The sequence below is a fragment of the Ranitomeya variabilis genome, chromosome 5 (assembly GCF_051348905.1).
Source record: "Ranitomeya variabilis isolate aRanVar5 chromosome 5, aRanVar5.hap1, whole genome shotgun sequence".
Lineage (NCBI taxonomy): Eukaryota > Metazoa > Chordata > Amphibia > Anura > Dendrobatidae > Ranitomeya > Ranitomeya variabilis.
Genome location: NC_135236.1, coordinates 40985219 through 41000592, shown reverse-complemented (window position 1 = coordinate 41000592; position 15374 = coordinate 40985219). Strand labels below are relative to the sequence as shown.

At 46.5% G+C, this 15374-nt stretch overlaps 2 protein-coding genes across 3 annotated transcripts in view; one reads left to right on the top strand and one right to left on the bottom strand.

Annotated features, from left to right (window-relative positions):
- MCM7 (minichromosome maintenance complex component 7) overlaps window positions 1-15374 on the top strand; it is a 217614-nt gene that overhangs the window by 184853 nt on the left and 17387 nt on the right. The gene's annotated exons all lie outside the window — the stretch shown is intronic.
- AP4M1 (adaptor related protein complex 4 subunit mu 1) overlaps window positions 1-15374 on the bottom strand; it is a 40070-nt gene that overhangs the window by 13085 nt on the left and 11611 nt on the right. For both annotated transcript variants that reach the window (XM_077261706.1, XM_077261707.1), the window contains exons 3-8: window positions 7674-7762; window positions 7468-7574; window positions 6016-6112; window positions 5687-5797; window positions 5474-5554; window positions 5339-5401 (exon numbers count right to left, since the gene is read on the bottom strand). In XM_077261706.1, coding sequence (XP_077117821.1) covers window positions 5339-5401; window positions 5474-5554; window positions 5687-5797; window positions 6016-6112; window positions 7468-7574; window positions 7674-7762 — 548 coding nt within the window. The remainder of the gene's footprint in view (window positions 1-5338; window positions 5402-5473; window positions 5555-5686; window positions 5798-6015; window positions 6113-7467; window positions 7575-7673; window positions 7763-15374) is intronic.

Here is a 15374-nt window from a genome sequence, read left to right as displayed (position 1 = left end):
AAGCAGGTGTTGGCTGACCAACCAGACATTGTGATAGTAGACAAGGATCAGAAGACATCAATGATAATAGATGTTGCATTGCCAAGTGACAGCAACATCAGAAAGAAGGAATATGAAAAGCTGGAGAAATACCAGGGCCTCAAAGGAGAACTCGAGAAGATGTGGAAGGTGAAGGCAACTGTGATTCCAGTGGTGAGAGGAGCAGTGACCCCTAAGTTGGGAAAATGGCTACAACAGATCCCAGAAGCAACATCTGAGCTCTCTGTCCAGAAAAGCGCAATGCTGGAAACAGCTAAGATCCTGCACAGAACCCTTCATACTCCCATGCCTCTAGTAGAGGACCCGAGAATGATGACGGACAACAAAGACTACCCCCATTGGGGGTGAGAAGGAAGTTTTATATATTGTGGACAGTTGTTACTTTTTTTTTTTGGCAGATGTTTTATACATATTTTTAAATTAATTTGTTCCTCAAGAGATCATAAATGTTTTTGGAGAACATTGTTTTTTTCTTTTATTGTTCATTTTTTTCCTCCACTTTGGCATTTATAGGAACCCAAGTTACAGGGGAGAACAGCTGCTCCCTGCTGTGCCTGGAGTCAAACCTCTTCTATCTTCTCTCAAGGGTCCCCGGTTGTGTCTGGTATTCGGGGCCAGACCTGCTCGATTGCAGGTGCTTATCCTTGGGCAGACAACAGAGATGAGGAGAAGCCTGTGGATGTTGCATAGGCGCTGTCCACACACGTTAGTTTTCTGATTGCCATAAAACTGCTTAGTTTTTTGCCAAGACTGCAACGTATGAATGAAACCTATGTCGTGAAGAGCATTATCCTGCTAGCAGCGCATATCTTACATCTACCAGTCTCCGTGGGAGCTGCCATCGTGGCTACCACCCATCTCTCCTACAATCAAGCATTTTTTTTGGTAGAGCATTGAACAGCAAGGTGGATTGTTGCTGAGGGGAAAAAAAATAAAAAATCTTTAAATCTTCAGCATAGCGAGTGTGAGCGAGCTGAGTGTGACCTGAGTGTAAGTGTGAACGGCGGTAAGTGTGACTTGTGATTCAGTGACTTTGGATTCAGGGAGTTTCCAAGGGAGGAATTGCTGAATTGCTGTCTGTATTTTATTAATACTTTGTATTTATTTTTATTTAACGTTTCTGTGTGGTGCAATCCCCATTAGGAAATGTGCTCCACAATTGTTAATGCCATCCAGTGCACATCTTGCCACATGTATGCAGTCCTTGATCAGCCGGTCGAGGGTGCATACTGCTGTGCGAGATGTGAGCACGTTGTGCATTTGGAAACCCAGATTCTGGATCTAAATGTACAACTGGCAACACTGAGATCCATAGACAATATGGAGAGGAGTCTTCTGCTCACTGAGCAGATGCTCAATGGGATAGATGAGGAGGGGGATGGCAGGATGGAGCTGCAGGACAGTGAAGTAGCTAGCTGGGTGACATTCAGAAAGCGGGGTAGAGGGAAGAGTGCCAGGGAGGCTAGTCCTGATCTGGCACACCCCAGTAAGTTTGCTAAGTTGGCAGATGAGAGGGGTGCCAGTACAGGGGTAGCACTGCTGCAGCCAGGCATGCCCTCCGAAAGCCGGAGGAGTGACTGCTCCAGTAAGGAGGGAAATAGGAGAGCAGTACAGGCCAGACAGGTGCTGGTTGTGGGGGACTCAATTATTAGGGGAACAGATAGGGAAATCTGTCACAAAGACAGGGATCGTCGGACGGTGTGCTTCCTACCTGGCGCTCGAGTCCGACACATCGCTGATCGGGTGGACAGATTACTGGGAGGGGCTGGTGAGAACCCAGCGGTCATGGTGCACATTGGCACAAATGACAAAGTTAAAGGTAGGTGGAAGGTCCTTAAAGATGATTTCAGGGAATTAGGCTGCAAGCTGAAAGCAAGGACCTCCAACGTGGTATTCTCCGAAATACTGCCTGTACCACGTGCCACGCCAGAGAGGCAACGGGAGATTAGGGAGGTTAATAAGTGGCTCAAGAATTGGTGTAGGAAGGAGGGGTTTGGGTTCCTGCAGAACTGGGCCGACTTCTCAGTGGGCTACAGGCTCTACGCTAGGGACGGGCTGCACCTCAATGGGGAAGGTGCAGCTGTGCTGGGGGAGAAAATGGCTAGAAGGATGGAGGAGTGTTTAAACTAAGGATTGGGGGGGAGGGTATTCATTTTATAGGAGGGGAAGATAGTGCAGATAGAGACCTGGGCACAAATAAGGAAGTTGTGGGTAGCGGTGACATGGAGGGTGGGGTTAGAACAGTTAATAATTTAAGAAAGAATAGAGGTACAGAGAGATACATAAAATGTATGTATACTAATGCCAGAAGCCTCGCCAACAAAATGGACGAATTAGAATTCATGTTGTTGGAGCATAATTATGACATGGTGGGGATATCTGAAACATGGCTGGATGAGAGCCATGACTGGGCTGTTAACTTGCAGGGCTATAGTCTGTTCAGAAATGACCGAACAGATAAGCGAGGGGGAGGGGTGTGTCTATATGTAAAATCGTCCTTAAAACCCATCCGGCGTGATAATATAGGTGAATTTAATGAAAATGTAGAGTCCCTGTGGGTGGAGATAAGGGGAGGGGGAAAAAATAATTAATTACTGATAGGGGTTTGTTATAAATCTCCAAAAATAATGGAAGCAATGGAGAATATCCTCGTAAAGCAAATAGATGAAGCTGCGACTCAAGGAGAAGTCATTATTATGGGGGACTTCAACTACCCTGAAATAGATTGGGGAACAGAAACCTGCAGTTCCAGTAAAGGTAATCGGTGTCTGACAACTATGAGAGACAATTACCTTTCACAACTGGTTCAGGACCCAACAAGGAGGGGGGCACTGCTAGACCTAATATTAACCAACAGGCCAGACCGCATATCAAATATAAGAGTTGGGGGTCACTGGGGAATAGTGATCACAAAATGATAAGTTTTCGTGTATCCTTTAATAAGATGTGTAGTAGAGGGGTGACAAGGACACTAAACTTCAGGAGGGCAAATTTCCAACGGATGAGAGAGGATCTTGGTGCAATTAACTGGGACGATATCCTGAGACATAAAAGTACACAAAGAAAATGGGAGACGTTTATTAGCATCCTGGATAGGACCTGTGCACAGTATATACCGTATGGGAATAAACATACTAGAAATAGGAGGAAACCAATATGGCTAAATAAAGCTGTAAGGGGCGCAATAAGGGACAAAAAGAAAGCATTTAGAGAATTAAAGGAAGTAGGTAGTGAGGAGGCATTAAATAAATACAGAAAATTAAATAAATTCTGTAAAAAGAAAATCAAGGCAGCAAAATTGAGACAGAGAGACTCATTGCCAGAGAGAGTAAAAATAATCCCAAAATATTCTTTAACTACATAAATAGTAAGAAACTAAAAAATGACAGTGTTGGCCCCCTTAAAAATAGTCTGGGGGAAATGGTGGATGAGGATGAGGAAAAAGCCAATCTGCTAAACGACTTTTTTTCATCAGTATTTACACAAGAGAAAATCCCATGGCAGCCAATATGATCAGTGATAACAAAAATTCCCAATTAAATGTCACCTGCTTAACCCAGCAGGAAGTACGGCGGCGTCTAAAAATCACTAAAATTGACAAATCTCCGGGCCCGGATGGGATACACCCCCGAGTACTGCAGGAATTAAGTACAGTCATTGATAGACCATTATTTTTAATCTTTAAAGAGTCCATAATAACAGGGTCTGTACCACAGGACTGGCGTATAGCAAATGTGGTGCCAATATTCAAAAAGGGGACAAAAACTAAACTCGGAAATTATAGGCCAGTAAGTTTAACCTCTACTGTGGGTAAAATCCTGGAGGGCATTCTAAGGGATGCTATACTGGAGTATCTGGAGAGGAATAACCTCATGACCCAGTATCAGCACGGGTTTACTAGGGACCGTTCATGTCAGACTAATCTGATCAGCTTCTATGAAGAGGTAAGTTCCGGACTGGACCAAGGGAACCCAGTGGACGTAGTGTATATGGACTTTTCAAAAGCTTTTGATACGGTGCCACACAAAAGATTGATACATAAAATGAGAATAATGGGGATAGGGGAAAATATGTGTAAGTGGGTTGAGAGCTGGCTCAGGGATAGGAAACAAAGGGTGGTTATTAATGGAGCACACTCGGACTGGGTGGCGGTTAGCAGTGGGGTACCACAGGGGTTAGTATTGGGCCCTCTTCTTTTTAACATATTTATTAATGACCTTGTAGGGGGCATTCAGAGTAGAATTTCAATATTTGCAGATGACACTAAACTCTGCAGGGTAATCAATACAGGGGAAGACAATTTTATATTACAGGATGATTTATGTAAACTAGAAGCTTGGGCTGATAAATGGCAAATGAGCTTTAATGGGTATAAATGTAAGGTCATGCACTTGGGTAGAAGTAATAAGATGTATAACTATGTGCTTAATTCTAAAACTCTGGGCAAAACCGTCAATGAAAAAGACCTGGGTGTATGGGTGGATGACAAACTCACATTCAGTGGCCAGTGTCAGGCAGCTGCTACAAAGGCAAATAAAATAATGGGATGCATTAAAAGAGGCATAGATGCTCATGAGGAGAACATAATTTTACCTCTATACAAGTCACTAGTGCGACCACACTTAGAATACTGTGCACAGTTCTGGTCTCCGGTGTATAAGAAAGACATAGCTGAACTGGAGCGGGTGCAGAGAAGAGCGACCAAGGTTATTAGAGGACTGGGGGGTCTGCCATACCAAGATAGGTTATTACACTTGGGGCTATTTAGTTTGGAAAAACGAAGACTAAGGGGTGATCTTATTTTAATGTATAAATATATGAGGGGACAGTGCAAAGACCTTTCTGATGATCTTTTTAATCATAGACCTGAGACAGGGACAAGGGGGCATCCTCTACGTCTGGAGGAAAGAAGGTTTAAGCATAATAACAGATGTGGATTCTTTACTGTAAGAGCAGTGAGACTATGGAACTCTCTGCCGTATGATGTTGTAATGAGTGATTCATTACTTAAATTTAAGAGGGGACTGGATGCCTTTCTTGAAAAGTATAATGTTACAGGGTATATACACTAGATTCCTTGAGAGGGCGTTGATCCAGGGAACTAGTCTGATTGCCGTATGTGGAGTCGGGAAGGAATTTTTTTCCCCAATGTGGAACTGTTTGCCACATGGGTTTTTTTTGCCTTCCTCTGGATCAACATGTTAGGGCATGTTAGGTTAGGCTATGGGGTGAACTAGATGGACTTAAAGTCTTCCTTCAACCTTAATAACTATGTAATAACTATTATTTGGTCACTCACATTAGCCCCGATGGCCACGGTCATGCGCTCGATGACATCCAGAAAGATCTCGTTCTGATCACCCTAAAATGGAGACAAATTAATATGTGCCCCCCTTCTCTATACAGATAAATTAAAGCGAAAAACGGTGCTCACTTGTGGATGACGTGCGGACAGCACAGGCCGACTGGCGGCAGAACTTGGTGCGACCTTGCTCTGTTGAGTCTCCGCTCCAAACTGAAGATTTAAAAAAAAAAAAGCACCAGAGTGGAGGAGACAAATTAGTGAGAGGTGGTGGTATATAGCTGGAGGTGATATGTATATACATACAGGAGGTGGGCGCATATATCACATATATAAGGCTCTCACCAGCCCCACACTGCTCAGGTCCAGGAGACTAAATGGCTTTGTGACAACTGGATCTGATTGGATGAAGTTCTTCAGTACGTCTGTGGAGGTCGTCTGGATGAATCCATAGTCCTGTAAAGGAGCAGGGTATTGCATATATATATAGAAATATAATATATATATATATATATATATATATATATATATATATACACTATATATAGAGAGAGAGAAGAAAAAAAGGAGGCAGCACTGTGCGCAAGTACCAGTACTGAGAAGATGTGATGCTGCTTTGAAGACAAAGTAGTATAGCTTCTATAATGCTAGCTAGTCCTCCGGCCACCACCTACCAGGACTTCGTCCAGCAGCTCATAGATCAAAGCAAAGTTGAGTCGTACAACGTCCTCGCTGAGGTCTCCGCAGTAGTCACGGATCAGGGCGGCCAGTCTATGACACAAATGTGTTTATGAGGACAGTGAAAAAAGGGAGAACCATGCTGCAATGATGACCTTGTGCCACGCCGCAATGTTGACCTCGTGCCACACAGTAATGTTGACCTCGCGCCATGCCGCAATGATGACCTCGCGCCATGCCGCAATGATGACCTCGCGCACACAATGCAATGATGACCTCGTGCCACACAGTAATGTTGACCTCGCGCCATGCCGCAATGACCTCGCGCACACAATGCAATGATGACCTTGTGCCACGCCGCAATGAAGACCTCTCACCACGCCACAATGATGACCTCGCGCACACGACACAATGATGACCTTGTGCCATGCCTTAATGATTACCTCGCGCCACGCCACAATGAAGACCTCGCACCATGCCACAATGATGACCTCGCGCACATGACACAATGATGACCTTGTGCCATGGCTTAATGATTACCTCACGCACACAACACAATGACCTCGTGCGCACACCACAATGATGACCTCGCGCACACGCCACAATGATGACCTTGTGCCATGCCACAATGATGACCTCGCACACACGACGCAATGATGACCTCGCGCACACGACGCAATGATGAGTTCGCGTACACAACACAATGACCTCGCACACATAACACAATGATGACCTCACACCACACAGCAATGATGACCTTGCACCACGCCACAATGATGACCTCACGCACACACCGCAATGACCTCGCACACTCGACACAATGAACTCGCGCCACACAGCAATGATGACCTCGCGCCACACAGCAATGATGACCTCGCACCACGCCACAATGACCTCACGCACACACCGCAATGACCTCGCAGACTAGACACAATGAACTCTCACCACACAGCAATGATGACCTCGTGCGCACGCCGCAATGATGACCTCGCGCCACACAGCAATGATGACCTCGCGCCACACCACATTGAAGTCCTTGAGCTCATGCCGCAATGATGACCTCACGCACACACCGCAATGATGACCTCACGTCACGCCGCAATGATGACCTCACGCCAGCCCCGGCTAAACAAAAGTCGTGAGTGGATCCTGGAAGTTGAGAGATTTGTGAGACTCCCGTCCAGAGACTACTGATATGACTAATGGACCGGAGTCCCACGAATCAGTCCACCTGTCTACAGTTGTCTCTGACTGTGGCTGAACCACCCCGCCTTCTCTTGCCTCAGCTGGATGTGTTTTCGGCCTTGGGGCTATAATTTTTTTTTTTGCTTAGAATTACTAAAGCCGTGCCGAGGTTCATTCACGTAACAAAAAGTTGCAGAATTTTCCATTATCTGAGGATTTTTTTTATACAAGGAACCACCGTGTGATCCTGGACTTACACTCACCGGTTCAGAAGATCCAGATACATGAACGGAGAATCATCCGGGCGAATGCTGATGACAAAATACAGACCCCGATGCCGGGTGTGCAAGAAGTGACCGCCCTCGTGTTCCTAGAAGACAGAGCCACACTGTGGTGAGTGACGGGGACAGTAACTCTAGTAATATCACCCACCATTCCCGATGAGATGAAGGAGGATGAGGCTTCTCACCATGACCACAGGGGCTTGGTCTGATGGAAGAGACGACAGTTTCAGGTACAGGCCGTCAGCGGCAGCAGAGTTAGTGGAGAGGCCGTGATCTGAGATGACTGTAAGGAAAGTAACAAGAAAAATGGAGACGTCTGCGCTGCTGAGCCACGGACTAATGAGGTGGCTTCTGGGCCAGGAACGTCCGAATCTATTAGCTCATCCCTAATTATCACATATTCCCTTTCATGACCCGGCAAAAAAGCTAAAAACTTACTAAGGATTATGCTGACAGCTGCTAAAGAGGTAAGGAGACTGGGGACTATACTTGCAACTGCCAGAGGGGGGAGGAGACTGACATTTTAGTTTAAAAGAGATTGTCTTATCTTACTATATGAGTACAATTTCAATTTACCTTTCTGAGAACTATATTTCTGTATGGGAGACAAAAATAGAATTACTTGGAACTATACTGAGAGCTACAAGAAGGTGAAGTAGACTGACTGGGGACTATACTTATGGCTGCCAGAGTGGGAAGGAGACTTTCTGGAAATTATATACAGTATATTGCGGTGTGAGGGAGGAATAGATTTCCTTAGACACTGACAGGGAACTACGGTATATTTACTTTTGTCAGAGGGGAAAGTAGACTGACTGGGAATTTAGTGGGATAATATTTATTGCTGACAGAAGAAGAAGGAGACTTACTGGGAAGCATATTTCTTTCTGTATGAGGGAGAAATAGAATTATTTGTAACTTACTAGGACATTGACTGGGAACCATACATTTACATCTACCAAAGGGGGGTAGACTTACTAGGGACTAAATATATATATATTGTGGTGTAGTGACCAATGTTACAGCCAGGGGGCGCTGTGTGTGCACTTCAAGATGCACTTTGAGGCAGGGTTATGATGAAACAGTGACTGGTAGTGTGGTGAATGGCCGATATGTGTCGCAGAGGGAGTCTGCGTGTTAAGTCTGATGTAACTTGGTTGTTCTGGGACCTGTAGTCCCACAAGAGTTTGTGTGATGTTGTATAATAGTCATGGGGGACTTACTAGGCTAGTTGTGTGAGATGGGCGGGACAAACTAGCCACACAGCCACACTTCCACCCATGGGAGTGGTTAAGGGTAGATAATGTGACCAGGGTGTGGGTCACATGGGTCTTGTGAGGTTCCTGTGTATGGAGCCGTTTGTTCCTGTGCAAGGTCCTGGACGGTCAGTGTTGGAGACTCCTGGGAGTGGAGTCGTCCTGGAAGCACCTGGAGACCGTAGACCTGGATGGTCTGTATTGAGGACCTGGGACTGACCGAAAGTCAGTGTGAGGAGTGGAAACTGAGAGGTAACCCCGGACAAGGGGATCATAATATACAGCAGAGAAGCCTATCTGCTACATGAACAGTCTGATGTCCTGTAATGTTTTGTGGCTGTAATGAAACGGACTGTACCCTATCTGGTTTATGCGGAGTTAAAATAAACCATATGGACTGATTTGTGTGAGGAACCGTGCCTGTCTATGATGATTCTGCTGCCAAGCGAGTGTCCCCAAGACCCGTAGCGGGTGAAACGCTACAATTGGAGTTTCGAATGCGGGCAATGATCCAAGGAACCCATGTTGCAGCCCTGGCTGGTCTGAGCCGGAAGAGTGGACGGTCTTGACAACCGTGAGTAAATACTGAACGGGGTCAGTGAGAATTGTTGTTGGTGGGATACCTTCGAGGAGAAGAGGGTCCCAGGAACCTGTGCGGCGATGACAGGTAACGGATGGAGATCCGTGGTGTACCGACCGGGGTCAGTGAGAACTGCTGTTTATGGGATACCTCTGAGGAGAAGAGGGACCTGGTAACCTGTGTGGCAATGACAGGTGACTGATGGAGATCCGTGGTGTACTGACCGGGGTCAGATTGGAAGAGAGGGACATAGCGTCTGGGCACCTCTGAGGCCGAGGGGTGTCCAGGTACCCGTGAAAGTTGCCAACGGGTAACGGTCTGAAAACTGTGTATTATTCTGACCGGGGTCAGTGAGAGACTGTGTTTTTTTTCTTAAATCAACTTGCTGTGGATCGGTGGGTCCATGAAGGTGACAAGCGGCGTGCTGTGGATCGGCGGGACCACGAAGGTGACAAGCGGCTTGCTGTGGATCGGCGGGTCCACGAAGTCTGCGGTTGAGCCGTGCAGCGCGGTTGCAGCAAGAGGTTCCGCAGCAGCAGGAGCTGCAGTGGCGGTGGCGGCAGCTTGTGATCAGCACCTGGAGGTGCCAGTGATTTGGGACTGCAGCAGGAGCTGTAGCAGTGTCAGCAAGAGCTGGTGAAGGTTGAAGAAAAACAAAAAAGTGTGCTCCAGGTTGTGCAGACTCTTAAAGGGCCAGTGCAAGCCTGGGGACATTCTGGTGCATGGTGCGAACTTGTGCCTGAAAGTACTGTGGGGAGTCCACGGGGTGTACCCCAGGGAAGGGGTGGTGTCCCTAGTAGGGTGGTGTCCCAAAAAGGGGGAGGTAACCCAAACAGGGATGGTTGTTAAAAACGGGGTGGAGTCCCAAAAGGGGGCGGTAACCCAAAAGAGCGTAGTTGCCCAAAAGGGGGCAGAGTCCCAAAAAGGGGCGGTAACCCGAATAGGGGTGGCGGGAAAAAAAGAGGCGGTGGTGAATGCATCATTGGACTGTAGCCCGGGACAATGGTACTATGCATGTCCAATATGCCATAAGAACTACCCTCCTGGTGAAAGGCTACGTGGGTGTGATCTGGTAAATAAAACCTGTGAAGCTGGCACCCTGTTAGAAAGGAACTTGAGGGTTCACCGTAGTGTGGGGTGTGACAGACTCCGGGGGTGACTGTGACATGTCATTACCAGTAGCAACCACTAGAGCTGAGTACGAGGTTGTGCAGACAGAAACACTGACACAGGGGAACAACAGTGCTCCCCAAGGTAAAGTCAGGATGGCAGGGGCAGCCGTAACAGAAATTATGACCTGTGTAAGGGGCGACTGCAGGTTACAGGATGACCGATTGGGTGGTGGTGACTCCCATTCAGACAAGGACACCAGTGGGAAAGAGTGCAGTATAGCTGACTCAAGTAAAAGTGGCAAGTCTTCCTCCCGGAGACGTAAAAGAGGAAAAGGGGCTGAACAAATTGCACCCGGTGAGAAGGTTGATAAAGAGGAGGTCCAGGATCTCGCTAATGAGCTGTCTCATGAGAAGCAGAAGGTAACAGATTTACAGGCCGAGTTAAGGCATATGAGACAAGCAGCTGAGCACCGGGTAGGTGAACTAGAGAAGGAAGTCTCTGAGCTCAAACATCACCTGTCAACCTGGCAAAGTGTGAACAAAGCGTTAAGGGAATATGTGGAAGGGCTCAGAGAAGCGTTAAGTGGTCTTCTGCAAGAGAACAAGGTGCTGGTCGAAGACTCACGGCGGTGGTACCAGAGTGGTAACGAGGTGAAGCTACCAGTGCCCATCCTGGCCAGGGATCTGAAAGAGTGTAAAGCGGAGGATGAATTGGCGCTAAAAGTAGAACAAGACAGTCACCCGGTCGTGACAGATGTCTTCGTGGAAAGGTCAGAGGCAAAAAGGGAGCCGTCTGTCTATGAAGAGAGTGAGACCCCGCTCTTCAAGACTGTGATTGATGTACCCGAAGAGAGGCAAGAAGCCTGTACTGGTGAAGGTGTGCATGAGGCCTTTAGAAAGGCAGTAGAAGCGTGTAGTGTGCACTGGGCACCAGAGACTAAACAGTTGGTGATACTGTCGACTATGGAAGTCACAGTGAAGCGGGTGGCTATCCTGAAGGATATGCACCTACAATGTCTCCGTACGAAACAGATGATCTTGTTGAGAAATAAGGAAGCCGCTCGACGTTTGGAGCATACCAGGAAAGCTCAAAGTCGGCTGGGCTTTGTGGAAGACGTTGTTCGGGTACCCAGAAGTCTGGTGGGGAAAGTCATTAGAAGATTTGGAAAAGTGATGCAGGACCTGGTGAATAGATCCGGTGTGGCAAGAGTGAGGATTCCAGATGTTGGTGAAGTCCAGGTAACTGGTGAAGATGAGATGGTTCCATTTGCTGTAATTGGCTCAGTAGATAGCCTTAGGAGCATTCGAGTGCTTCTTGAATACCGGGTGACGTATCTAAAGGAGATAGAGCAGCTAAGACTGGAACGTCTGAAGATTAATAAACAGCTGCAGAATATAAGATGGCGACCACTTCCAACCCAGGGTATGGAGATACGAAAAAATACCCTAAAGAATAGAAGAGTCCAAAGAAGTGACTTCTCTGTTAGCTCAGGGCTGAGTGACCGAGGTGGGAGACCTGGTAGCAGACGTAGTAGTGAAGGGTCAGACTCAGACCAGACAGTCAGCTCGACTGTAAGTGGGTTGACCAAAAAGGGTCTGCTGACACAGACGGATGGTGGCTCAAGGGTTGAAGCCAAGGGCCGACAAACTGACTGCTGGGGGCGGGGAAGGCCTATCAAAGGTGACGTGGGTTCCCGGTATCGGAACCCCAGGTTTATGTCATGTGTCCACCCTGATAGGGTTGAACAAAGGGGGGAGGTATGTGGTGTAGTGACCAATGTTACAGCCAGGGGGCGCTGTGTGTGCACTTCAAGATGCACTTTGAGGCAGGGTTATGATGAAACAGTGACTGGTAGTGTGGTGAATGGCCGATATGTGTCGCAGAGGGAGTCTGCGTGGTAAGTCTGATGTAACGTGGTTGTTCTGGGACCTGTAGTCCCACAAGAGTTTGTGTGATGTTGTATAATAGTCATGGGGGACTTACTAGGCTAGTTGTGTGAGATGGGCGGGACAAACTAGCCACACAGCCACACTTCCACCCATGGGAGTGGTTAAGGGTAGATAATGTGACCAGGGTGTGGGTCACATGGGTCTTGTGAGGTTCCTGTGTATGGAGCCGTTTGTTCCTGTGCAAGGTCCTGGACGGTCAGTGTTGGAGACTCCTGGGAGTGGAGTCGTCCTGGAAGCACCTGGAGACCGTAGACCTGGATGGTCTGTATTGAGGACCTGGGACTGACCGAAAGTCAGTGTGAGGAGTGGAAACTGAGAGGTAACCCCGGACAAGGGGATCATAATATACAGCAGAGAAGCCTATCTGCTACATGAACAGTCTGATGTCCTGTAATGTTTTGTGGCTGTAATGAAACGGACTGTACCCTATCTGGTTTATGCGGAGTTAAAATAAACCATATGGACTGATTTGTGTGAGGAACCGTGCCTGTCTATGATGATTCTGCTGCCAAGCGAGTGTCCCCAAGACCCGTAGCGGGTGAAACGCTACAATATATATATATATATATATATATATATATATATATATATATATATATATATATATATATATATATATATACACACACTATATAATTGCCTAAGGGGTACTTCCGTCTTTCTTTCTGTCTGTCACGGATATTCATTGGTCGCGGCCTCTGTCTGTCATGGAATCCAAGTCGCTGATTGGTCTCGCCAGCTGCCTGTCATGGCTGCCGCGACCAATCAGCGATGGCCACAGTCCAATTAGTCCCTCCCTACTCCCCTGCAGTCAGTGCCCGGCGCCCGCTACATACTCCCCGCAGTCACCGCTCACACAGGGTTAATGCCAGCGGTAACGGACGGCGTTATGCCACGGGTAACTCACTCCATTACCGCCGCTATTAACCCTGTGTGACCAAGTTTTTACTATTGATGCTGCCTATGCAGCGTCAATAGTAAAAACATCTAATGTTAAAAATAATTTAAAAAAATAAAAAATCATTACATACTCACCTTCCGCCGCTTTTCCCGCTCCTCGCGACGCTTTGGTGACTGTCCATGCAAGCGGCAGGTTCCGGTGGCAAGGATGGTATGCGAGAAGGACCTGCTATGACGTCACGGTCATGTGACCGCGACGTCATCACAGGTCCTGCACGCCTGCGCGAGAAGGACCTGCCATGACGTCACGGTCATGTGACCGCGACGTCATCACACCCTGGGACCCGAAGCTGCCGCGTGCACCACACACAGGTGACAGAACTACAAGGGGCCCTCGGAAGGTGAGTATATGTTTATTTTTTAACCTGTGACATACGTGGCTGGGCAATATACTACGTAGCTGGGCAATATACTAAATTGACTGGCCAAAATACTACGTGGCTGGGCAATATACTACGTGGCTCTGTGCTGTATACTACGTCACTGGGCAATATACTACGTAACTGGGCAATATACTACGTGGCTGGGCAATATACTACGTAGCTAGGCAATATACTAAAATGACTGGCCAATATACTACGTCGCTGTGCAATATACTACGTGGCTCTGTGCTGTATACTACGTCACTGTGCAATATACTACGTCACTGGGCAATATACTACGCAACTGGGCAATATACTACGTAGCTGGGCAATATACTACGTAGCTGGGCAATATACTACGTGACTGGGCAATATACTACGTGGCTGGGCAATATACTACGTGGCTGGGCAATATACTACGTGGACATGCATATTCTAGAATACCCGATGCGTTAGAATCGTGCCACCATCTAGTATATATATATATATATATATATATATATATATATATATATATATATATATATATAGTGGAAAGGAGATAATCTGGAAATTAGATATATTGATGCACGAAGGAGTAATAGATTTACTAGGATACCGCCTGGGAACTGTATTTAAATTTGCCAGAGGGGGAAGTAGATTGACTGCAGACTATAGTTATAGCTGCCAGAATAGAAAGGAGATTTACTGGAAATCATACATGGTTCAATGCTGAGTGACAAAGAAATAGATTTGCCAGGACAAAGTCTCAGAACTATATTTACATCTGCCAGAGTGGGAAGTAGACTGACTGGGAATTTACTGGGGATTATATTTATTGCTGACAGTAGAGGAAGGATACTTACTGGTAAGCATATTTATTTATGTACGAAGGAGAAATATATTAACATTTGAGAGTCCTCAGTGGTTGATACCGTTTAAGGACTAACTGAAAAGATGGTAATAAATTGCAAGATTTCAAGACTACTCAGGTCCCTTCATCAGCCATAGAACAACACTAAATCTGAAGAATCGTATATTTATGCACAAGAAGGCACAGGAATAATGTAATAGATAAGACAAGTGACGGGAAGCAGAACGAACAATGTGGGACGGGGAGTTGTGGCCATAAATATTGGAACAGTTCATAGATAAGGAGTGTGAAAGTTTTATTGTCCTCTGATTGCGGTCTGGTCGGGCTCTGATGACCCCAAATGGTTCGGGGAGCACAGTCCTTAGTTTATATAGAAAGACATAAATCCATGCCACACATTCATTCCTGCACTGAGAGTGTCAAAGGTTGTCATAAGTTTATACTCCAAAATATTTCTGTCTCTGAGATTTGAAATGAGCATTTAATACAAGTAATTTCATGTCCATGGTGCTATGATCAGATGTACAGAAATGTGTTGCCACAGGTAGATCCATTCTTTTTTCTCTTATTGTATGGCGATGAGAGTTCATCCTTGTCCTCAGTTTCTGCCCTGTCTCCCCCACATACAGACCCCCAGTTGGACATTTAGTACAAATAATTAGGTACACCACATTAGAAGTGTCGCAGCTGAATGTACCTGGGATCTTGTAGTGCTGATGTGAGTTGGGATCTTTATCTTGTCCGTGGTCATTATGAATGGACAGGTTTTACATTTTTTGCGGTTACAGAGAAAGTTTCCTGTAGCTGTTGGAG